We start from the raw sequence: 25,380 nt of genomic DNA, 5'->3' as shown, positions 1-25,380 counted from the left end.
GTTAATTGAAAAGATAATGTCTTAGTTCCGTTTTAACTCATTTCGCTTTCCCGTTCTGTCAGATGGCATTACCTCAAGTTAACAATACAATCATATGACATCATATCAACTTTCAAATCAATCAAATCAAAACGAACAAATATTTCTGATAAGAGCCTCCATTTTTTAAGAGATACCAGAGAAAGTTGCCTCATTTCACAAAAGCTCAAGGCCTGAGTAGAGAAAATATTTGTGTTTATTCTTTAAATAAAAAAAAAAAGTACAAGTCTTAGAATCTAAAATCTAACAAGCTCCCAAAACACAAGCGGACGACTCTGGGCGATAGTATGTACCCGTGGGACAGTCCAAGTGTCTTAAGGTGCCGTTGAGAGCAGAGCAATAGTAGTATTTACGACAATCATCCATGTCAGCAATGAGACCCACATGCTGGCACACTGAGGGCAGTATCGAAAAGCTGTCATCATTGGGATCCACATTTGCCGCATCTGATCCTCCAGGCAGGGAGCCCGTTGGCGGTGAAGTGTCCACACCCCGTGTACACACAAAATCTGAAAATATCTCCCCATCGTTGCAACGATGCAACGATGGATATATGACGATGGTATCGTTCAAATTTTGTTTCACCGGCGATTTGCAGACATAGAAAATGTTTGCATTGGTGGGCCATGGTGCCACGTAGCCAACAAAGGGACAACTATACTGTTGCTGCACACAGACAGGATCTTGAAGCGTCAATGAGCATTGTCCAGTGCGGGCGTTAAAGGCACGATCACTGCCACAATCGACTGTAGCCGCCACAAGAGTTGCACCGACAAAATAGCACATGTGATATTTCTGGCAATCATAGGGATCCGGAAAGATGCCTTGTGAAATGCACTGGAAGTTACCCTCGAGGCCAAATGGATGACAGGGTCCAGTCTCATTCGAACACATGCCCAAACGGGCATTACAATAGAATCCATTGTCAGTGTCGCATGACTCAACGGGAATATTCACCCAGCCACTCGAATGGCTGACACAGGTGGCCAGCAGTTCGCATGATTCACAAATCGGTCCAGGCGTCCGCCGACTCTCGCAGGAACTAGTCTCTCTCGCCTGTATGAGACGATTAGCCATGCTGGCTGCCTCCAGCATCGATGATAACAAATTGACCATAAGCTGACAAAAATAAAATAAAAGAAGATAAGCAATCAAAAGATTATAGTTAAATCAAAGCACTTACTAGGCCAAAGAATAACTTTCCAAAGGACATGATAAAGAATTGTAAATAATTTTATTTTTTCACAAAACACGTCTAACTCAAATGATTCTCTAATTTAGTCTGAATAGATAATGGCTTTTGGTACTGGTAATAAAAGATTCGACGTAGTCAAAAATGTAGTAAGTGGTAAGTGAAAATACGAGAATTTATCTTTGCCTCTTTGTTGGGTTTTCTTGTCTTTCCACATTGATATTTGTCATATCAATATTTTCGGTTTCTTTTTTGTCAACAACAACTTTTCGTAATTACAGTAACAACTATTGAACAATTAAAGTGCCGTTAATGGTGAGTCAGTTGAGTGGCACAAAGTTAAACATGGGCGTAGTCAGTTTGCTTGATTTCATTGTAATTTTCTATTAAATTTATTCCCCTATGCCTCTGTAAAACTAACAAATTCTTAAATGGTGCAAATAATTTATGAAATTGGGTCAAGTTTGAGAAGCTTTTAACGAAAAGTATCTGTTTATTTGGTTAGGTTAAATATTTGTTTAGCATTTCATTTCAAACAAACCGCCAAAATAACATAGAGCCGGTAAATTTTCAAAATAAGGCAATGTAAACAATGCCGCCAAATGTTAATTAACAGCGGTGGCTATTAATCGTTATCGATAGACGAAAGCATTGAGAATTCGTGCTACCAGAATCTGACATCGAAAAAGCTAGATTTGACAGACCAGAATAAACTGTAAATGTTTAAAAAAAAAACCAAATATTAATTTACGTTAATAAGAATCACATTTATATATATATTTTTTTCTTTTAAAATTCAATTCATGTCGACCAGTTTGTCATTATTTACACATGCATATTTGTCGGCAAAATTACATTCGATAAAGCTAGAGTTCAAGCGATAGGTTATTAGCAACTTTTCGCTGGTTTTTCATTTTAAAACAAGCTAAAATGGCAACACTGCAGAGAGGTAGAGTTGACAAACAAAAACGGCAGCGAAAAGAAGAAAGTCAAGACAAAGGACCAATATCATGAATAAGACCAAGACGCCAGGCAGCAATCTGGAGTTTGTACGCGAAGATGACTACGTGGAATATTATATATTCCCGAAATTGACCGATAATATTAAGGCAGACCAATTGGAGCAAGTCAAGCAACAGCTGGAGAAGATTCGTTCAGAGATTCTATTGCTGGTCAATGAAAAAATCACAGAACGCTGCTACATTTGGCACAAGGACGAATTTAATTTGCAAGTGCGCACTGGCAGTCATGAGGAACGTTTATTAAATGATGAAATCAACCCAGAGGATGACCAGGAACACGAGGAGGGTAATCATTATTAAAGGGGTGGTACCCCTCCACGTCTATAAATAGCGCAAACCCAAACTAGTAAATTCTCATTTTTGCAGTTGCTCTATTGCCCCATTTACATGGTGTCTCTCATTATGGCGATAATATAGGCGATGAATGGTTTATTGTCTATTTGCTGGCAGAGATTACACGCTCTCGCGCGGATTGCATAGTACGTGTTTGCGATTCGGATGGTGAGTTTCTCCTCATTGAGGCGGCTGATGTTCTACCCGACTGGGCTAGCCCGGATACATGCGAGCAGCGTGTCTATTTGGTAAATGGAGTATTGCAATTAGTCCAGAATTCACCATCGACCAGTCGAACCAAACGCATGCCCATGTCTCAGGCTGTAGAGAGGATACGCCTCAATCCCACTCTATATCGCTGCTCGAAGAATATACAAAACTGCATTGATATGCGCCTCAAAGAATTTCAATTGGCCCAGCCACATTTCTCCATCCATCAACAAATTGTGGAATTGCCACAGAACGCAGCGGGCCTTCTTAAGATGCGCCCCTCCCTAGTATCGGCAGCTGTAAGAGCCTTTTGCGATCGTGACTCTTTAGATTCGAAGGCATTGAGATCCATGCGCTATTTTCCTCCAGAATCCAAGCGTGTGCGTACCAATGTAAGATTCACCCGTTGTCTCTACGCCATGCTGATGCATAGCCAATATACACCAGAGCGAAGATTGGGCTGGCAGTTGACGGACTCGTTGAGTCAGCCGGAACGCTATAAGGAACAATTGTTGGGTGTAAAGCTAGCAAGTGGCCTGGAAATCCTTGCCAGTCAGGCCAAGAGTCTGGGAGACAACAAAGATTCCACCTCGCCAGCTTGGCGTGCCTATGTCAGGAGTCTACAAACCAAGGGCTATTTCAAAGACAATCTGGAGGGCAGTTCCGAATACCAACAATTGTTAGCCAAGGCCAAAGAGTATTATCAAGAGCAGGAATCCCGTTTCCGCTTAGCTCCACGTGTTGGCAGCGAAATCTTGGAGCTTCTTCATAATAAAAACGACACCATATCGGAGGAATTGCTAGATGATGAGAATAATTTGCAGCCCAGTGACTCGGATAATTGGCTCAGTATAACTGCTGAGGATTTGGACACCATGCTCCAGGAGCGTTATGGTCCCAAGAAGCTGTATAAACCCAATGGGGACATTAATGCTGAAGAATTTACTAAACAATTGAGCGAATTTCTGGAACAACAATCGAATTTTGAGGGCATTGAATCAAAGGGTCACGAAGATCACGATTTGGACTCAGACGATGATGATGATGATGACGACGGAGAGGAAGATAATATGCAGTCCAAAAGACAAACGAATAACCTTAAACCAATTGGAGGTAAAGTCAAGAAGAATCCATCCATGCGCAAGGCTTGCCAGCAGCGCAATTCTCTGATTCAGAGCGATGATCAGAGCCAGGGACCAGATAGTACCCATGTCCGTAACTTTTTAGATTTTGTCATACCCGAAGATAATTGGGATTCCAATTCTGAAATGAGCGATTATGCCGATGAAGCGGATTTGGAACACAATTTTGATGCCCTCTCGAATTCGGCTTCGATTCAATCATACATGGATCAAATGGATCGTGAATTAGCTCACACTGCAGTAGGCAAGACTTTTTATAGCAAGAAGCAAACAGCAACAACAGCTGCTCCAAGTGCTCATCTTGATGATGATGATGATGATTTCGATGATATTGAGGACTTTGAGCCCATTAATATCAATGTGAATACATTGAAAAACATGATGGACAGCTACAAGTCACAAGTAGGCGGTTCTGGTCCCGTTTCCAATCTATTTAGTGCCATGGGTGTGGGCATGGCCGCAGCGGCAGCAGCAACAGCCAATACGGATGAGCCCAAGGATCTATCGGAATCAGCTGTTTAAATTGACGATGGGAAGGAGGGTCCAAAAATAAATTTGATATCATAAATAAAATACATCATCTTATTATTCTTTGTTTTGAATTCCATATTCCTCAAGTTAACTAGAATAAAATTAACAATTAATCCTTAGATGCAGGCACAAAATTCCCATAATCCCGGCGCACTCGCATTGGGCCATTGCTGGAACCGCCGCCACTTCGGCTGGCGTTACCTCCTCGGTCGCCACTGCCACCACCACTACTATCAGGCCCGTAACTATGCCTCGAACGATGATCATATGTACGTTCTCCTGTTCTTTCCCGTCCTCCACTCCTTTCGCGACGCGACTCATCTCTATTACGACGATCTGGAATCAATTACATGGCATATATTATAATTGAACATCTATAGTGAACCAGCAGCATTATCTTACCTCTGTGATATGGTCTTTCATTATTGTGGTTATTATAACTATTCTGATAGCCGCCGCCGCCACCACCACCACCGCCGGCGCGTCTTTGCCAACCTCGATTGTGTCCACCACTCCGTCGCTGCAAACGATTATTATACGTGTCCTGTCCACCGCCTCCACTTGAAACACCACCACCGCTGCCGCCGACGCCACCTCCTCCTGCCCAGTTATCCACCACAGGCGGATCGGGGACCGGATTCCTACAGTGCGCCATAAATTCTGGGTCGTCGTCGGTGAAGCGATGAGCGAATTCCTTCTCGCATTCTTCCAGAAGACGACTGTCAATGACTAGAAGATTTATTTTACGATTCGGATCCACCATTTTATGTAAACAATTTCTAAATTTAACTGATAATTTTAATGGCCTACAACACAAAACAAAAAAAAAAAGAGTACGAACTCGAGCTCTAGAAACTATGTTATCGACGCTGTTATCGAATCAAACGCTAATCGTGGTGAATATAAAAATTTCAAATACAAATTGTCGCGCCGACTTCAGTATACCATGCAACAGGTGGTTAAACTTTTTTAAATTTACATGTGTACAGAAGCTCAATCTTATCTGTTACTCTTATTTGTTTAAAATGTGAATATAAATTAAGCAAAAAGTTTGTTAATAACATTCTTTATTCTCAAAGAAACTTCTGTAACTCGCCTCCATTGGTTCCAAAAATTAGCGTTTTGACCCAATATTAAGAGTTTATGAGGTCATGTAATTTACAACATTATTCAAACTTCTCGATTTTAAATGCTTCTTTATATAATGAACTATAAATAGTTCTTCTAGAGCAGCGGCCTTTGGAAATCCAGGAATAAAGAAATATGTATTGAAAACTCGCAATCTTCTAACAGTAAACCTCTTCCTACCTAGGAAAAATCATGAAAATACCTCGATGAATGGATTGGTACTATGAATACCCATAGCATCTTTAATATTCCGTAAAGGATCCATGTATACCGTCGATTTAAACACCAAATTATGGACTGGTATCGATTGAAGATGGTATGAAATGATTCGAGATTCCTAAAGCAACTCGGACACGCTGGATATTTGCATATTTAGAAATTCATTTGTTAATCACTGCTTGGTTACGACCAAAGATAGAAAATACTCTACATAAAGCCATTAATTGTTAGAACCGTTGGTGTGAACTATTTAAAGCGGTAGCACCTTTTTTTCGTCAACTAGTTGGGAATCACAGGATCATCAGTTAGACAAATGTGATGCTGGTAAATGAAAGATACTTACAAATACTGCACATTTAATTTTGGAACTTAGAATTTAGAAAAACTGGGAATTCTTTTCGACTGGGGTCAATGATATGTGTAATAGACTACCCTTAGTATTGTTGTTTTTGGGCGGAGGGCAACTCCTCCCACGCCCTCAACGCTTTATACACAAAATCACGGTCTATGGAATCTACTGGGTGTGTACGCTTGTATTCTTTAATAAATCGAAAAAATCTTTTCATGGTCGTATGGTGTCCTGCATCCATAAGATTCTTGTACTTCTTTCTCCAATTCTGTTCCATTGTCAACTAAATATTGTTGTTTCCTGGAAACACTAGATTCCTAAAATTTGATTCTTGACTTTTTATTTTTTGATTTACTTTTGCTTACTGAACTTTTTGTGTTGTTTTCGTGTGGATGTATAACTTATGAATGAAATATAAATCTTTCAAAGGTTAGGCGAGCGGAAAACTAGTAAGGAATGGAGCACTAGATTCCTTAAATTTGATTCTTGACTTTTTATTTTTGGATTTACCTTTGGTTACTGAACTTTTTTGTGTTGTTTTCATGTGGATATAAACTTATGACTGAAACATAAATCTCTCAAAGGTTAGGCGAGCGGAAAACTAGTAAGGAATGGAGCACTAGATTCCTAAAATTTGATTCTTGACTTTTTATTTTTGGATTTACCTTTGGTTACTGAACTTTTTTGTGTTGTTTTCATGTGGATATTTAACTTATGACTGAAACATAAATCTCTCAAAGGTTAGGCGAGCGGAAAACTAGTAAGGAATGGAGCACTAGATTCCTAAAATTTGATTCTTGACTTTTTATTTTTGGACTTACCTTTGGTTACTGAACTTTTTGTGTTGTTTTCATGTGGATATATAACTTATGACTGAAACATAAATCTCTCAAAGGTTAGGCGTAAAGGAAAACTAGTAAGGAATGGAGCACTAGATTTCTAAGTTTTGATTTTTATTTCGTTCATTTCAAATCGGCTAAATATAAAACAAATTATTGTCAATATAATCGGTTTGCTAAGAAAAAGGGAGATGGGCGAAGCAAAGGAAAGGAAAAAAGTACGAATGAATTGCTATATAAAAAGGGTTAGAGTAAGAATTTTAATGCTTTAGCTGGTGACCCATCAGAAAAAAATGAATTTAAGCTTAGTCATTTTTGAGGGAAGCATTTTGTCAGATTCACTAGTTTGGCGTAAAAACAAGCGAAAAAAGTTTTAAAATGATTATTGATATCAATATTTTAGACAAAATCGCGTACAATACTGCGAATAACTACAATTACTTAGATTTAATGATCTTTTTTAAGATTTCTTTTTAAGTTTAGCATACAAATGTCTAGATCCTCGACAATTAGGTACCATTTGATACCTTTGCCGACAAAGAAAAATGGAGATCAGTTCGAATTAATTGAACTTGACTCACAATAATTTTCCACATAAATTTTGTAACAGAAGTCTGTCGGAAGTTCTGAAACAAATTCAATTATTTTTTTTTTTTTTGTTTCATTCCATATTTTTTTTGTAAGGAAGGCATTATTGATTGTTATTGGTCCAAAGCATGAGTTTTCAATGGCCACACTCGAGGTAAGAAATTATAGCTAATCATGCTGATCTGATTCTTAGATTAATTTCAAACAACAACAAATCAAAAAGAAATTCGCCAAGTCATGACGAAAGTTAATAATAAACCAGCGATTTATCACACTTCTTTACCAGTAATCAATCTCCCCAACTCTTTGGATGGCTGTCGGTGAATATCAGATGAGCTAGTGAAATTACTAACATGAGCGACTTCAATACAAAACAGACCGCGGGTGGCCCCAGTACAGCCACCTAAGACGGTGAAAGAATAAAGCCCTAAGACCCAATTAAAGGTCCATATGGGAGTGTGTCTGTCTGTCTGTGTGTACGTGTGTGTGGCGCCTCTAGCAATTGCTTAACCATTGCCTATATTCCTACTTATATGACTTATATGTGGGCACATAATTCACTTTTAGCATTAGCATATAATTATGCACAATATTTCTACAAAGACACAGAGAAAGAAAAAGGAGGATGGGGATGAAGTGAGGGAGGGTAGATAGAGCACCTTCTTGCCCGCCCACTGTTAATTCCTTTTCAATTTTCCAAAACTTGCGCATTTATTTAAGTCAACGCAGAGAGTCATTGGCTATAATTTGCGTTGCACAAACGACTCCGAGTGGGGCGTATCCCTGGACCCAGAAGAGGTGCACAGGTACAATTATAATTGGTCCTCTTGTAGAGGATGTGTTGAATTGAAAAGCCTGCCGGGTAATCCGATCGATCCGATCGATCGGCCGACCAGAGCCAACAAGGCAACAACAAGAAGAGGAGCTCTCTGCAACTAGCTGTGGACAAATGCAGCTGAACGCTGAACGGCTAAGTTATGACGCATGATCTTGCTAAATGAACGACAACAACGCTTTCAACAACTACTGCACTGGCACTAGCCATGGCATCAGCCACAAAAGCACAACCACCGCATTGGCCATGACCATGGCCATGTATTCGTGGCTATGACTGTGGCCGTTGGTGGTCTTATCAGAAGCCGATGTTCACTCCCCAAAACTGCCAAAAATGGCATTGCTGCGCATTCATTATTATCCACTGTCATTGCAAGAAGGCAAAACTAAAAACAAAAAACCGAAACAAAAAGGGCTAAGTCTCTTGTTGGAGTGGTCGGGCTAACTCCGCCCCATAACCACAGCGCCACTGGGCATTTTGCACTTCGGCACTCCACTCGCTCCCTCTTCATTCCTGCCATTGAGTTATTATGTGGATATGATCAAATTATAGGCTTAGGGTTTGGCATTAAATTCGCATAGAATTCGAAGAGGCAGAGAGGGTGAGATTGAGGATGCACACATTTTATCATTGTAGTTGCATCCGGTCGAGAGTTGTCAGGTAATTCATTTACCTTGTTCTTCTTATATGGTTCTTGTTGCTGTTGTTGTTGTAGTTGTTCCTAAACATGTCAACAAAACATGTGCAAAACAAATGCCGAAAAAAAATTTCGCATACGAATTTCAGATTATTCAAATGAGTTTCGCACGCTGCTGCCGCCACAAAGTCTGCGCAGGCGCTTTACCATAATACACATACATACATATTATAAAAAGCAAAACCAACAACAAAACAAAAAAAAAACACAAAAAATTGTACGAAATTGCACCAATTAAGAGGGAAATGTATTCCGCAATGAAACGATATTGGGGAGCCAGAGCAGGCAGATGATGCTGCTAAGGTCTAGAGGGCCCTGCAGATTGGCCTGCATTTATCAGAGATATTAAAGCGTTAAGTGAATTACTTATTCTCCTTGCCGCTACAGCAAAAGCATCCACCAACAGCAGCAGCAGCAATGCGTTACCTTTCATGTCTGAGAGTGCCAGTATGTCGTCCCTATCCTTCCGATCCCATGCCCCCATACACTCAGAGAAATGATATACCGAAAATATTCACAATTGAGAAATGTGCAGCAGAACATTTTAATATTTTTTTTAAAAATTGAAAACTTGTGTAGTTTCGAGTGTTGGGGATAATGTAACCCAGCTAGGTTCATTCTGTTGCCAGTTTTGGGTCGGGGTCACCAAATTCGATATTTTCAAATCGCAAACTTTAGATCGGGGTCACCAAAATAATATTGTTTCATTTTACAGATTGTCTCTTTCTAGCAACTAAAGAGTTATTTAAAATTAAGCCAAACCAAAGAGTGATTTATAATTTAGTTTGGAAGTCCATCAAAACTCCTGGAGTAATCAATTGTTTTTAAACTTTCAGAACTGTTTTGGTCACCATATAGGCCAAGAAATTCATCATTTGGCATTGCATTTATCAGAAAATGTTTTGTAGTATTCCAAGTCTTTGACGAACAGTTTTTGTGAGTGCACGATCTCAAATGTCGTTGGCCGCGATCTTTGCATGCGACAATTATAAGTTCCAAGCGACGCCAACTTGGCTCCCGCTCCCATGAAGCTAGGAAGAGGCCAAGACACACTTGAGAAAGAAAGAGAGAGAGAGAGAAAGAGGGTTAACGAAAAAGAGATTGAGGCGGGGAGGTGATGAGAAAGGAGGTCGGCATTTTTGAGACAGGCTCAAGGCTCCGTTGGGGCCATGTTGTGATCGAGCTACTGCAGTCAGCCGCCTTTGCTGGCGTTTTGCAGAGCCGCTGATCGATTCAAATTCAATCGATCGGCAGCATCATGCAACCGCGCTTAGCCCCAAGTCCAGGTCTACTAGCCAGTCACAGTATCAGTCCCAGTCTAAGTCTCAGCCTCAGTCACAGTCTTCTTAGTCCCAATCCCAGTTTCAGTTGAGCCTCGTCGTCTCTTGCAGCTCCTTTAGCCTTTTGCTTAACAAATCGTGCCAAATAACACAACATAATGACAACAACAAAGCCGACGACGACGACAGGCTACGAAAGACGAAGGAAGACATTGTCCACTTGGCTAACTTTTTACTGAGGTTGACTCTGGATGTTCTTGTTGTTGCTATTGCTGCTGCTGCAGTCGGCGATTGCCATTTCAAGATTTTTTTCTCTTTTCTTTCCTTTTTTTTTTTTTGCCCCTGTTGGTTTTTGTCTCTGCCTGGACACGGGACACGGGACTGACTGTGTGGGGATGTGGTGCAAAAATTAAGAGATATTTATAATAAGCACGAAAACCACTTAATACTAACGCCTTTCGCAAATTAACAGGTACAGCTACAGAAACAGCAACAGCCACAGTCAAGTTTAAAAGATGCGGGACATTCCAATGATCGGCAGCAACACCATCAGCCCAGTTGGGTTGCCCATGCCAGAGTTTAGACCAAAAGCAGAAAATAAATTTATATGATTAAGACAGAATAATGGACAGAAATTTGACTTCTAAAAGTTTATGGGAGCAGATACATAAAAGCAATCCCTGCAAACCGAATATTGAATATTCTAGCCATAGACAAAAGACAAAATATTTGTTGTGATTTATTATTAGATATGACTATTAGATTCATGAATAAATCAATGCAAGTATTTTATTTCTGTCCAGTTTAAATCTCGAAGATTATCCAAGAACTTAATCTCACTTTGCAATGAATTTATTTCACTTAAAAGTTCTTTATTTATATTATCCGTAAAATGCCTACCGAATATTAATAAGCTTAGCTAAACAAACCGTTAAAGCTTAGATTGAATATATATGTGATATACTTAAACGATTATCTATCTATAACTAATTTCACTTCACCCACGACTTATTTCAGTTAAAAGTAAGAGTGTATAAAAGTTCTTTATTCCTATGACCCATAAAATGAAATTTTATTAAAGTTAATCTATCTTAACGATAAAGTAGAGTTTTCTAAAATGAATTGCTTACAATTTGTTTCAGATCTGTGATTTAAATTACAATAACTTATTAGAATATTAATTGAAAGTTCTTCCTTCTTAGGTTATATTGTTGTACATCCGTCTATCTGGAACATTAACCAACTCAGTTATTTCGTTAATGTTTTAAAGTCTCTATCTACATTTTTACTAAATTCTAAACTACCTGTCTTAAAATATCGACATTAAATTGGCTTTGAAACAAGTAGAGCTCACATTTTAGCAAGTTTTCTGTAGCAATAAGATTTATCTTAAATAAGGTTCAGTTAACTAAGTTCGAGGATTGACTAGGATAGACTAACTTATGTGGTTCTTGTGCACTGGTGAGAATATTGCATCACTTTTTGATAGAGTTATTTCAACTCATTAAATTCTCGATTCTCAATTAGAGAAATTGAAAAGTATCTTAAGTTAGCCATGTTACCTTGTCTAGTTTGAAGAGATAGTTTAATTTATCTCTGGTGATATATTCACTGAGATAGTTAAGGGTTTAAAAGAAAGAAACTTTCGCTTCAAGGATTTTGATTGAAATTGGTTGCCCAACAGCGATGGCCGTCTCTCTACATCGTCACACATACACACACACACACACACACACACACACAATATCTCTAGCAGAGCATAGAGAAAACAATTTCATGCGGGAGTCACTGGCGCTCAACATTTCTTTTGTTATAAAACTATTGAAAATGTTGTATTTTTTCAACAACTCATCAAAAGCGGCAGGTACTCCTATCTATCTAGCATACGTATGCAGATGAAATTTTGATGGATTTAATTGTTTTGAATTCTTTCACCGGGCTTACATTATGGCCCCATCACCCATCACCGATCAGGCAGACATCAAGCAACTATCACCCATCTATGTGATGGCCAGGCCTCTAAGGTAGAGCCATCAGGTATCCAGGTTGTTTGGAGATGACGCCTTCGGTGGCTCATTACAATCAATATAATAAATAGCAGCTGGGCTTCGATTGATTCTTTTTTTGGCTTTTTTTTTTTTTTTTTTTGTTTCTTTAGTTTTGCTTCTTTTCATTCGTTTCTTTTTTTTGGATTTTTGGTTAAGTGAATAAAGTGAAATGAAATGAATAACTGTGCGATGCGATGTATGTATGCTGAACGAACGATTATACAAGTGGTTTTCTGATTTGACAGGCGTTAAATTAAAATTTAATTCGGCCATCTATATAATTATAGTGATCCATCCGAGCATACACATTGACGACGACGACGACAACAACGAGGACGGCGATGACTTCTCAGCGCATGTAATTAAAGCCACATTAATCATCCAGGCCCAGAGTCAGTCTCTTTCAAGTCTCTGTGTCTCAGAGTCGCAGTCTCTGGAGAGCCAGAGCCAGTCAGACGGGCACTTGAGCCTGGTTTTTTAGCTTCTGGAGCTGCTGATGTGATGTTGCCTTGCACGTTTGCTTTTGGTAGCCACAAAATTGTCAGATTTGTCCACTTGAGTTATTTTCGAATGTCCCATCTCTCTATCTCTCCGCCCCTCTCTCCCACTCTCTCGCTCTCTTCCCTCCTCTGCTCAATGGGTGTCAACTTATCAAAATTCCCAACCAATTATACTAAACCCGTGAGAATATATATTTCGTCTTTGATTTTTTTTTTTTTATGATTTTTTCTCTTTTTTTAATATTTTATTTATTTGTACTCGAATAGAAAATTGAATAAATTAATTAAAGGGAGGGAGGATAAAAAAAAATTGCACTATATTTCAATGTGTTCTAGTTGTTAATGTGCCATCATCAAAACAAATACACACACACATAAGCACACATACATAGATAGAATATCTTAGTTATATGTAGTTTATTCTTTATATATATATATATCGTATATACATATAGTTTAAAAAAAAAAAAAAAAAAAGTTTAAAAAATTGTATTAAAGCAATAGGAAACTGGACAAATCAGGATTGGATTGCTGTCTCTTTCGCGCTGTCTCACTCTATCTGTCGTTTAGTCATCTCTCTCACTCATTGTCATGTTCCACGTTGATCTCCTCATCCTCGGCATTCAGTGGTGGAGCTGGATTCATTTGTGGCGTGGCCATATATTTGGCAATATATTGACGGGCGAAATTCAAGGCGAATGCCGCCGCCGAAGCAGATGGTAGTGTCATCGGTAAAGCACTGCGAAAAGCGCTATGCTCACCGCCCATTAATAATGGAACTGATGCTGTGGGTGATACAGCTGGAGGTGGTGCCGCTGCGGCCACTGCTGCCGCTGCCGCTGCTGCCATTGCCGGATGAAGGGCCAATGGTGATAGTGGTGGATGATGATGATGATGTTGATGATGTGGCACTGCTGGATCGACCTCGTTGATGTTGTTGTTGTTGCTGCTGCTGTTGATGTTGATGTGGTTGTTGTAGAAAATTGGGGCTTGTGTTGTTGTCGCCGTTGTCAAAATTGAAGTCGCCGACGGCTGCGGCGCCGGTGGCTGCGGTATGTCCAAACCGATTGATATTGATGGTGAATTGGGTTGAGGACTTGGATCTATTGTTGACGTTGTTGTGGTTGCTGCTGCTGTTGTTGTTGTTGCTGCTGCTGCTGATGATGGTATTGGTGATATCGAAACATCGCGCTGTTTGAGTAAGTTGACCCGTTGATGGCGTCGCCATTTCGCTCGTCTGTTGGAAAACCAAACCTAATTGATCAATCGATGGAGAGACAATTTGTTAGTTGATCAAAACAGTGTGGAACGGTTGGGATTGGCTGGGACACACTAAGCGAACGGCAAGTGGTCATTGGTCACGGTCATAGTCAATGAGGTTAGTATGCAAAATTATCAAACAAAACAATGAAAAAAATAAAAAGCTTTGTCCGCTGTCCTTGAACTTGAAATTGGAGCATATGGGGACCAGGGGTATTCATTTCATTTTTCTTTTACAATCGAATGGAATTCTAATTCATTTATTTTTAGTTTACCTGAACTCTCGCCTCACTTAGGGCAGTGCGTCCAGCTAATTTTTCTCTTGTGCTAACGCAAGGATAATGTGACTTCTCAAACTCCTTTTCCAATTCATCCAATTGCTCGGGACTAAAGGTTGTGCGATTACGTCGAAATTTCGGTTGATCACTATCCTCCGAATCACTGTCCTCACCCTCAATATCTAAGCAGAGATTCCGAGTTGTAAGTCACAAAAAACAGGAGGAGAAAAAAATATGTATGCATCCTACATACCTATCAAACGATTGGCATCTGCATCAGGCGAACGGCTGTCCCGGCTGCCTGAATCTGGTGATAGGGCTGGCAAGGACAAACGTCCGCTTCCCGCACTGCTGCCTCCACAGAAGCTGTTGCTATTGTTGTTGTTGTTGTTGTTGTTAATGTTACTGGCTGTGGTAGACACATTGGCATTGGCTATAACATCACTGCTGCTGCTATTATTACTGTAATTATTGCTACCATTTCCCGGCAAAGTGGGCCCAGCTGCCAATGGCACTGCTCCCCACAATGGATGATGTGCCGTTGTCCATGTGGGAAAACTAGTATAAGGATGCGGATGTGTGGGATGCATGGCATAGCCATAGCTAGCAGCTCGAGCAAATTCAGCAGCCGCACGTTCAGCAGCACGATTCCGTAAGATTCTATTGATACTACTCACCGAAGGTGCCGTAGCATTCGTACAAACTTCTATAAAATAAAGAAAAAAAAAACAAAACAAATGACGAAATATTCAATATTTGACTTATGTGATAGAAGCAACAAATGTACATATGTATGTATATAGCGAATACCCTTAAGGTATGCAAGTACAGTATATAAGGTATAAAGTACATATATTTTGGATCAGGATGTACCAATTAGTTCCAACGTTTGTCTATTTGTAAAAACTCTGGTAATGTTTTTGGCTGGCTTCTAATTTGAAAATGTACATTTCTTTCTCAATATAACTAGTATAATCATGATGGGGAAAAAAGTTGTCCCCATTTCCGATTTCTAGGTATGCCAGATTTTGGTAAAATCGTATAACCAAATATTTATTTAGATGCCAAATGAGAGACTAAATAAAAGAATGCGCTCAATAAAGTAAATGAATGTATAGAGTAAGGACACTGTGATGTTTGTTTTATTAAACTTTTCCCCATTCGGAGACTTTAACTTGACTCCTCTTATTGTAATACAGATCCTATCATAAAACTATAGAACTCATGCGAAGAAAATGAGTTTAGTGAGTTAACTAAATGATGCCCCACATTGCCATTTATGTATCTTCTACTTTGGTTTTTAGTTGCTTGTTTTTAGAGCTCTCTATTTTCATTCTAATTTTCAATGGATGTATTAAGTACCGGCCACACATAGATAAACATACTAACACATAAATCTGGGTGGTCTAGTCACAAAATGTACAAAGCAAACCAATAATGCCGCAGCAAAAAAAGGTGAAAGGATATACTCTTTGTAATTAGCTTGGAAAGTGAAAATGCTAGCCCGTTAAATCTTTTAATGGTTTAATTTTGTAATAATTAGTTGGATTGCAAACATTAATTAATCGCCGGCCGGATGCTGTTCATCACTTGACCTGGACGCAGAATCTTCTCTGCTGCTGCTAGTCATGACCCCCGGCTAACCAAAATGAGCTAAAGATTGACTGTAATGAGGAGTACAGAAAGCTTCACTCACATTCACATTTTGCGATTCGAATCGGAAATCGGAATTGGCGATGGACTTGGACTTGCCCTCTGTGTGTGTTCGTGCGTCTCATGTGAGAGATGGCTATCAGCAGAAGGATTCATTGCCCAGAGCAATTCAAACTGACTGACTGACTGACTGACTGACTGACTGGCGACTGGACACATGTATAGTGGAGACTCTCGTCTGCCCACAGGTAAACTGTCAACTCAGACCTGCCTTTGGTCCATGGACCTGTAGGCCACTCACTGTATACCACAATGACTGACACAAATGTGAGCACATTTACATATCAATCGAGTTTGGACTTGAAGAAGCGGATGTTCATAAATTAGCCAAATCGATAAAACTAAATCTTACAGCATTAAAAACAACTGCAGATGGAGGAGGATGGAGGGAGGCTACAAACCAAACCAAATGCGGCTAATTCGCATTCGCATTAAGGCCATAAACACATCACTGAGAAGGAAAGGCAGAGAGAAAGAGACACAGAACAAGAGAGAGAGAGAGAGAAAGAGACATCGAGAGAGAAGGACATGGACTGGATCTCTACTTCTTCTGTCTGCGTATGCCCATGCATCCGATTGTTGTCATTGTTGTCGGCTCCTGTTTTGCCCCCTTCCGTTCTCTGTTTGCTGGCAATTTCGCTTTTGGGGGTTCCCTGTCAGTTAATTAGCTCAAAAGCTCGTCTCTTCGCATCGCTTGATCGGATACTATGTTATGTTTTGTTTTTTTTTTTTTTTTTTTTTTTACTTGTCTTCTTTGTTCTTTGTAGGTACACTCACCTTCGGTAATCAGTCTCTCGCGTATTTCCCAGGCAAATATCGTTGGATTCTCTCGCTTATATTGCTCGATTTTGGAGACAACTGTTGGTGTGGCAACTTTGGGCTTGGAGCCACCAATCAGTCCAGGTGGTCTCAAGGTGCCTGCAATAAAATGACAAGAGAAATTTTTAAATTTCGTATATCAGTGTGTGTGTGTGTGTGTGTGTGGAACTGGGGGTGCCGTAGCCTATTGTAAGATTCGCATAATTTTCACATTACTCAATTTGCTCTATCTCTATCCCGGTAGCAGCAGCAGCAGCGTGTATCTGTTTATCATGTGGGCGGGGGCGTATGGGTCAAAAGCCCTCCAGGGTTACTACCCATTGCATTGACTAACCAGCTAACTAGCTAACTTACTAACTAGCTAACTAACTAACTAACTAACCAGACAATTAAAATCTGGCTCCATTCAATGGTTTTGACTAATTTGAATATTTGACATCAATGGCATAAGCCAAACCAACCACATACCGTCGACGATTCCCAACACAACTCAAGTCGAAATGATAATTCATTGCGTCGGAAACGGTTGACAAGCGAGCGCGCGTTTATCTTGTAAATTAAGCACTAAAAACACTGACAAAAAATAATCTGAAACCTAGCCATGTGTAGATACATATGTACATTTATGTAACAAATACCTATTGACTTTTGCTTGCAGTGTATGCCCCTGGCTAATTTCTCTCTAGTCATTGTTGAATTCGCTATATCCATATATGCAAATTGAAAGATTTTTCTAACAAAACGGAAGTTATTTACACAATTTAAATTAACTAGAATGTACTATAGAATGTGAATAACTGAATGAATGTATGTGTGTAGAGAATAAATGAATGAACGAATGCACGAGTATGACCTATAGATATATATCTCACATAGTTCTACAATTTACATATCAAAATCACTTGGCACATAGAACATTAATTTCTAAGCCTGTTAGTTCATTGTTACTTTTTGGTTTCAAAAACCTTTGCAATAGCTACAGAAAAACATAAGAACAGACCGTTAGGATTTTAGTTTAAAATTTGATTTGTTAATATTGAATTTATGAAAATATGATATACTTTTTGTCGAATTGAAAGGACAACTGCTTATGGAATTCATTTTAAAAAGAACTAAGAAAGTAAGATCAAATGAATGTGATGAAACACTCTAAAAACAATATTTTAAAAAATATTTTGAAATACATTTTAACTCCCTAAGCCTCGTGAGTTTTTAATTGGTTGTCATATAAGTTATGAAATTATGAAAACTAATAGTTTTTTTTTAATTTTGGAAAAGTTGTTTAACCATTTTAACCAAAATTCATTTATATGATAAGCACCTGGATATATCCATCATCTATGTCAACAGATTTCATTGAACTTGAACTGGCGCCAGAATCTAATTATTATCTATAATATTTAGCCAATAGGGGAGACAATTGGTTATGGCTAATCCTTAAGTGTGATGATCACTTTGATATTGAAAGTGAGATGTGAGATTTCAATAAGATTTTCGGTGGCTTATAGTTTTTGTTTTTTTGAAATCGTTTAAATTCGTCCGAAATCGGAAATGACATGGTTTGCCGGCGTCTAGGCAACAGGTGTTCGGCTGCTGTGGATTCTACAGACATATGGCTTTGGGGTAGGGGTTCCATATGTAGGGGGCTAAAGTGGGGTGGTTGGATGGCCAGGTGCGCCTGGGTACGGTGACTAGTTTGCAATCGATTTGTCGTGTCTACGTGACCCTCTGTTCTGCTCTGCTCTGCACAAATTGATTTTCACCGCTTGGGACACATGGCAATTGCATTTGGGGCGCGTGTTTTATGGTTCCGCGTTATGCGAAAAAAAAATAAATAAACCTTGGCTCCCCCACCTCCCCTTCTATCTTGATTTAATCAGTCAGGCTTACATCCTGGTTTCAAAACTTACCCAATAGCTTGGAGACGGCTCCTTGCTGGGACAGCATATGTTGGGCCAGATCATAACCTCTTAGACCAAAGCGTGATAATTCCAGTAGGCGATGCTGTGATGCCAATGCACTGAGATTTGTGGCTGCTCCTGCAGAAGGTGGTGTGCCTGGTGGTGCACCGGCACTGGCACCACAAAACAGATTGTGTCCCAATGATGTGGCTGCCGCTGCTGCTGCTGCTGCGGCTGCTACTGATTGTGGTGCAGACGAAGGACCCGTGGGTGAAGTGGTGCCAGGGGTCAGTAGTGGTGTTAGCGCTGCAAAGAATCAACATTCACAGGAATGAGAAAAAGCGAATGTGGCGGGGGGCAACGATCATTAAATGTCAATTGGAATTTAAACGAAGTTGGCTGCCTGCCGGCATTCCGCGCATGACACAGAAACACCAAGAAATTTGTACTGCTAGTAAACTTGGACAAATTTTCGGTGTGGACTTTAGTGTTTTTGTTTTGTGTTTGTTTTTTTTTTTTTTGGATTTCTTGTATTTTATTTATTTTGTTTTCCGTTTTTCGTTCAGTTTGATCGACGTGGCGATCAAGCGTCGAAAAGTCGAGTGTTTGCGGAGTGTAGTAGAGTGAAGAGTTTGGGACGGAAGTGTCAATGTCAACGTTTATGGGCATAATGGATGTGGTGTGGTCCATTAGGCTGCTCTCCGACCAGTGCTAATTTCAAGTGGAATTTCAAAAAGAATTCCTTGTCTCGTCTCGATCAGCTTGTGTGCTAGTGTATGTGTGTGTGTGTGTGTTCGAGTTCAGTTTGAATTCAGTTCGTTTGGTTTGGTTTGGTTCGGTTTGCTGGGTTGTGTCCATTGTCAGCGATTAGCAATTCCTCAGATGTAGAAGCTTTTATGTTCATTTTGACATTTTATCTGATCGCGAGAACTGCACACGTTTTAACACCTTCGTTTCTCTCTTGTTGTCGGCTGGTCAATTCTTCTTACCGTCCTACTCCCCCGCCCCCCCATAACTCAAATATTTCCTCATGTATCGGTTTGTGTGTGGCATCTAGAAAGAAGGTCTGACCTCGCCTAACCTGCTCTAATTGAAGATCCTCCAATGGCAATAGCAATGGCATTGGCAATGCCAATGCCAAGTTAGTTGCTTGCAATTTGTTGCGGACCCGTGCTCTTGGTTATGGTTATGCTTGATTTATATGTATTTTAGCCCCTCCAGCTCCTTGCACCTGGCTGCGCTTACAGCACGGATGTCAACAGTAGTTGAGGATCGCTTCGCTTTGCTTTGCTTCGCTTCGATTCAGTTCGATACTGACCAAATGATTTACTACACCAGACGCACCTCAGTCAATTGTAAAATCGGCTTAAAATTACACGAATTGCTTCCACTGCGTTAGCCGCAATGCGTTTTGCCCCGTCAAGCAGCCCCAAGTAGCTGTTGTAGCACTTCTACTAGTACTACTACTGCTACCTACTCTTTCAATACTCTCTTCCATCTCCACTTTGTAGCCCCACCGCGTGCTCTCCTTTTGCTGGCCACAAAAGTGATGATCGCTTTGGAATTCAATTGATAGTTTGATTTATTGCTACCGGTAAGTTTTTTCTTCTTCTCTTTGCCACCACAGCTGAAGCAGCAGCAGAAGCAGAAGCAGCAGAAACAGCCCCGCTGCATATAAATTAAAAGTTGCTCGGTTTTTCATGTGATTCTTCTTATTTAGCTTGCTGGAAGCTTTCAAGCCTTTCACACAAAACCTCACCCCGCCTTGCCTCTTGTGTCACCCGGCTCAGTTAGCGCGCTCGCTGATCTTGTTTGTCGCGCTCATCGGCTATATAGGCTTCTGGTTTTGAATGTTTAATAATATGGCCAACTTGGCACGTTTCTTCGTTGTTCAGATGTTTGACGAGACACAATGAGAGGCAGAGGGGGCAGGGTTGGGCAGGAAGGAGAAGTGGCAAAAATAGAGTTCGATCAGTAGTCGATATACAACTGCGGTTTCTATTCACTTTCAGCCAATGAATAGAGTCAACTAAATTATACACAGCGAGAAAATCGATTAGATAAAAATGTTCGATCATGTTTTTGCCATCTATCTTTAATTCGAAACAGAAAGATTCTGTCGAAGCAACAAAAAAGGCATTCCTCCAGAATGTATTGGAAGTAAATATATTTGCAATGATTAAGAGTTCTTATGAGAGGACAACTCAGTAATTCCCCTTATTATTATAGGCAACACACCTTGGAAATTGCTTCTTTATAAGCTATGCTTGGAAAAGTAAATAGAACCAGTTAATTCCTTTATTATACTAAACTGATCCAAAGAACCGATAAACGCTTTGCTATATATATTGGGGATAAACTAAAATTTAGTCAAAAAGAATTTAGAAACATTTCAATTATTCTCATGGCTAGTTTCTGAATAGCAATTGTTGTTCATTAAACACTCGTTGATTTTTATAACTTGCTTTTTCGTTAAACACATGTAAAACTACAAAGAGTCGTACTGCATACTCCACGATTTTAAATAATCTCAATTTTAAGTAATCTGACTTATTTTCAAAGTATCTGTATTGGTGAAAAGTTAAGTATACGTACAATTCACGATGTGAAGATTTAGACAAAGCGTTTAAGGAAGTAACTCCCTTTTCCTTACCAATTGAGTGACGTTTAGACATAAGAACACAATAATAAAAAAAAAACCTATTAAAAAATATATTTTTAATTATGAAGAAACTTCTCCCATCTTGAATATGATGTTTTTTACTATTATAATAAAATCAAAATTCGACTTTTGTGGGAATCATTCAAAAGTCCTCAATGAACTAACAAAGGAATATAAAGTGAGGAGAAGTGATTTTTGGTTTTTTCCACAGTATCTTCCAGTGGGCTATTTCACTGATATTAGTATTATCAAAACTTCTTTAGGCTTATCTACTACTACTATTAAACAGCTAGAAGTTCAAAGTTGTTGTTATACATTGTAGAATATACCAACAACTGATGCATTTTAAAGACTTAGAAGTCTAAACTCGTTACGGTAAAAAAGTTAGAGTTGTAGAAATAGGCTTATCTAGTTTTTAGCGTCTCTTTAAGCGTCAGTTTTGAATGTTTAATTGTTCATGAAGAAACCGAGGTTATATCCTTTGTATATTTCGAATATTTTCATCTTAGTTTCTCATGTTGGCAAAGTGAGTGAAAAGTTCGGAGTGCAGAGATAACTCTTATGAATTTTGAAGTTCAAAAAACATTTGCATTAGTTAGACGTCGCGACGTCCTAAATACAGCACAAAAGTATGCTTTAAAAATTTGCACACATTTTTTTGCCATGAACCTTTTGAAATGCAGATGAAGTGTTAACTTCTGTTTACCGTATTGGGCTTACATTTCTGCAAAATTTGCTTAATCGTTGGGTCTGATGACACACATATTAGCTTGTTGGGAGTCAATCGGATACGAACGGGAAGGGTCGACATGACAGACCGGACCATCTCTCTGGTTCTCTTTTTTTTTTTTTTTTGTCGTTGAGCGCACACACACCCATACATGCATATGGTTGAAAATCATTGTGTGTGCAATGTGCACACCTTTTATACGCTTGGCTTTCTAAGAATAATGTGGAATACATGTACACGCACCGCATGGGTGTAACTCGAAACCCTTAAGTATGGTTTCTGGACCTATGCTTAAACTTCAATGTATGCCATAAACCCATCTCTCTCACTACATGTGTATGTGGTGTGTGTATGTGTGTGAGTGTGAGTGTGTGTGTGCATTTGGTTAGCCTAGCTGTTGTTCCCCTTCTTTCTTTCTTACTTTTCTTTTTTTTTCTTTCTTTCTTTCTTCTTCTACTTGTCCTCTGTCTGTCTCTTCTGTCCTGTTGCTGGTTTGGTGTTGTTTGCTGTTTTTTTTTCTTTTTTTATAATTATTTATTTATTGTGCAACTTCCAACACCTTCTAAAGACAAGTCAAAGCTCTGGGGCCGTTGCGGTTGCCCCAAGCGCAGCGTTATGCCGGGGCCGCCGCACTGCGCCATGCCGTTCGATCTCTTTAAGTATCTCGACGGCAAAATGTGAACTAATTTTATTTGACAACCCATACTTGTGCAAAACAAATTGCCACTGATGTGCGAAAGACCAAAACACACAGTTCCCTCGAGTTGTTGTGCCCAGTTGTTGTGGCCCGTTTGTTTGGGAGTCTGTGTCTGTGTCTCCGTGTCTCCGTGTGTGTGTGTATAGTATTTAGTAGTAGTAGTTGTGCAGTTATGAAATTTCCAAATCATTGCGCTTTTTACAGCAGTGGTTCTTGTGGTGTATTCCCCTCCACTCGTTCTCCCTCTCTCTTTGTCTCTATGTCTCTACTGCTATATGTTTGTATATACATACATATATCCCTGTCAATTCAGGGAAAAACAGCAACGAATTTCGAACACAATTAATTGATAAGGGTTTACGTTACTCTCCCTTCTACCTATTCTTTTACTTGCTTTAGCTCCTTCTTATGAACGTTTTTTTGGAAACTCACCTGTGGGTGTAGACGATGACGATATTGTCGGTGAGGTACTACTTCCCACGTTTATGGGCTGCAGTTGCTGCATATGCGGCGGCAAGCCCATTGCTGGTGGCATTCCAATGCCTGTATGATCTGTATTATTATAATCTATTATTTTGCTTGATGTCCTTATAAGAGCTAATGTTGGTATTGCTGCTAATAATGATGATGATGATGAAGATGGTGATGTTGCTGGTGTGTTTGCTGCTAATGTTGTTGGCGTCTTCGACGTTGTTGCTGTTGTTGGTGTTGTTGTGGTTGCCGCAGCCGCCGTTGTAGCCATGCCCTGCATGTGAACGAAAGGATCTAATCTATCCAACACTCTAGAGTACTAAGCACAGCGTTCTCCGTTGCTCAGATCATAGATCAATTGTAAATAGTTTTCATCAACAGATAAAAATGTTTGAGCAATTGATGGCCAAAAAATTGGGAACAAAAAAAAAACAGACAGCGGCTTATGTGTGTGTGTGTGTGTGTGTGTTTACCGACGGTAATTTTTTTCGATTTTCTCCACTCAAGAAATGAAATACAAAAAGTAACCAACACACACAACAAAAAATTGAACGTTTTGGTTTGACGAAATCATATACCGAAGGCGCTGGCTCGCCGCTCGCTGACTCGACGCGCACTCACTCACGCCGACTCGGACTGAGACTGAGAGGCCAGAGTAAAAACTGAGACCTGACTTTGCTTACTCTTTTCCGACCTGGGTTTGTGTTAGCCATATCTGGTTTGTATCTGTGTGCGCATGTGTTTGTGTGTTCGCGTGTGTGTGAATTTGAGTGTTTCGCGTCGCCCAATTGAGCTGAGAAAAAAAAAAAAACAGTAGTAAAAGTTCAATAATTAATTACCCCTGGCTCGTTTTCATTGCATTGTTTATCACAAACTTGCCCGAGAGCTTGAGCCTAGACCAAGTTGTTGCTGTTGTTTTAACTTTTAATTGATGACAAACGGTTGTGTGTATGTGTGTGTGTCTGTGGGTTTGGTAATATATGACAACTTTTTCGACAAATGTCAATCACAACAACATGGCGTTAAAGCGGGTCAAAAACCAAGCGAAAACTTAAACGGAAACCGACTTGACGGCACAACGGAAGCTCGACTACACTTTGATTATGACATACGATTTAAATGTACACACACACACCAGCATATCTAGTGTTAACTCTTTTTTTCTCCGACATCTTCAAATGAAGAAGAAGAGAAAAAAAAAACGCATTAGTTCGTCCACCCATCAACAATGGCGCAAAAAACGTTTTCTTTCTTCTTATTTTTTTTTTCCTTGATGGGTAAGAGGGAAATCTCTGGCCAGTAATAGTAACCGATTAACCGAAGTCCCATACCGGGAGGGAGAGCTTACAGAAGCCTGCGCACAACGTGTCAACTTTGCAAATGGGAGTGACAGAGATGCAGCTAGTTACATGGCCCGACATTGAGTTGAGTGTACAAGAGCCAGCAGGGAGAAAAGAGTAAAGAAGGGCAGAGAAGGATCAGAAGCACTCTACACTCTGGGGGCAGGGTAAGGGGTAGAGAGTCATCTCCTCCTAATTGATTTATTTCCCTGGTAGCTGGTGGAAAATGTAACTAAACATCAAATGTGTAAAAGGAAAACATGGTGCGTGACTAGAACGCAAGTTTTTGGTTGTTGTAACGGAAGCTCGGCTTTGTTTTGGCAGCTCAGCTGTCTCTAGTGACGAGAGTCCGACAGTGCGAGAGTCCGGGAGCTGACCGCTGCGAAAGTGTCTGTTGAAAAACAATTGTGACCACATTAAATTTACAAGGTACACGTCTAGGAGGACTGTACTGGTGAATGGTGGGCGGAGATGGCGTTACTACATAAGCTAAATACTAATTAGAAAAAGAAAAAAATAAAGGGAAAATCAATTAATTTTAAACACCAATAATATGC

At 39.7% G+C, this 25,380-nt stretch overlaps 4 protein-coding genes across 6 annotated transcripts; 1 reads left to right on the top strand and 3 right to left on the bottom strand.

Moving 5' to 3' along the window:
* Positions 1–217: 217 nt before the first annotated feature.
* Positions 218–1,283, bottom strand: LOC137574254 (uncharacterized). Its single transcript, XM_068286449.1, has 2 exons — positions 1,223–1,283; positions 218–1,158 (listed from the first exon to the last, which is right to left on the bottom strand). Exons 1-2 carry the CDS (start codon positions 1,250–1,252, stop codon positions 283–285), a joined length of 906 nt encoding a protein of 301 aa, XP_068142550.1. The 5' UTR covers positions 1,253–1,283; the 3' UTR covers positions 218–282.
* Positions 1,284–2,159: 876 nt separating this feature from the next.
* ecd (ecdysoneless) lies at positions 2,160–4,523 on the top strand. Its single transcript, XM_068286189.1, has 2 exons — positions 2,160–2,539; positions 2,620–4,523. The coding sequence occupies exons 1-2, from the start codon at positions 2,242–2,244 to the stop codon at positions 4,458–4,460; spliced, it is 2,139 nt and encodes a 712-aa protein (XP_068142290.1). The 5' UTR covers positions 2,160–2,241; the 3' UTR covers positions 4,461–4,523.
* LOC137574078 (RNA-binding protein cabeza) lies at positions 4,493–5,327 on the bottom strand. Its single transcript, XM_068286190.1, has 2 exons — positions 4,872–5,327; positions 4,493–4,805 (listed from the first exon to the last, which is right to left on the bottom strand). Exons 1-2 carry the CDS (start codon positions 5,230–5,232, stop codon positions 4,579–4,581), a joined length of 588 nt encoding a protein of 195 aa, XP_068142291.1. The 5' UTR covers positions 5,233–5,327; the 3' UTR covers positions 4,493–4,578.
* An 8,027-nt stretch (positions 5,328–13,354) lies between these two features.
* toe (twin of eyg) lies at positions 13,355–24,123 on the bottom strand. Of its 3 annotated transcripts, none has more exons than XM_068285957.1 (6): positions 23,445–24,120; positions 18,933–19,229; positions 16,981–17,121; positions 14,744–15,196; positions 14,488–14,672; positions 13,355–14,206 (listed from the first exon to the last, which is right to left on the bottom strand). In XM_068285957.1, the coding sequence occupies exons 1-6, from the start codon at positions 23,761–23,763 to the stop codon at positions 13,532–13,534; spliced, it is 2,070 nt and encodes a 689-aa protein (XP_068142058.1). In that variant the 5' UTR covers positions 23,764–24,120; the 3' UTR covers positions 13,355–13,531. The 3 variants fall into 3 exon arrangements, with proteins under 3 accessions (XP_068142058.1, XP_068142061.1, XP_068142059.1); XM_068285958.1 differs by having other exon boundaries at positions 13,573–14,189; positions 23,445–24,123; XM_068285960.1 differs by lacking the exons at positions 18,933–19,229; positions 23,445–24,120 and adding an exon at positions 17,661–17,902.
* Between the last annotated feature and the right edge of the window lie 1,257 nt (positions 24,124–25,380).

The sequence above is a fragment of the Drosophila tropicalis genome, unplaced genomic scaffold (assembly GCF_018151085.1).
Source record: "Drosophila tropicalis isolate 14030-0801.00 unplaced genomic scaffold, ASM1815108v1 contig_443, whole genome shotgun sequence".
NCBI classification, from domain to species: domain Eukaryota; kingdom Metazoa; phylum Arthropoda; class Insecta; order Diptera; family Drosophilidae; genus Drosophila; species Drosophila tropicalis.
This window is presented reverse-complemented; position numbering and strand designations above follow the sequence as displayed.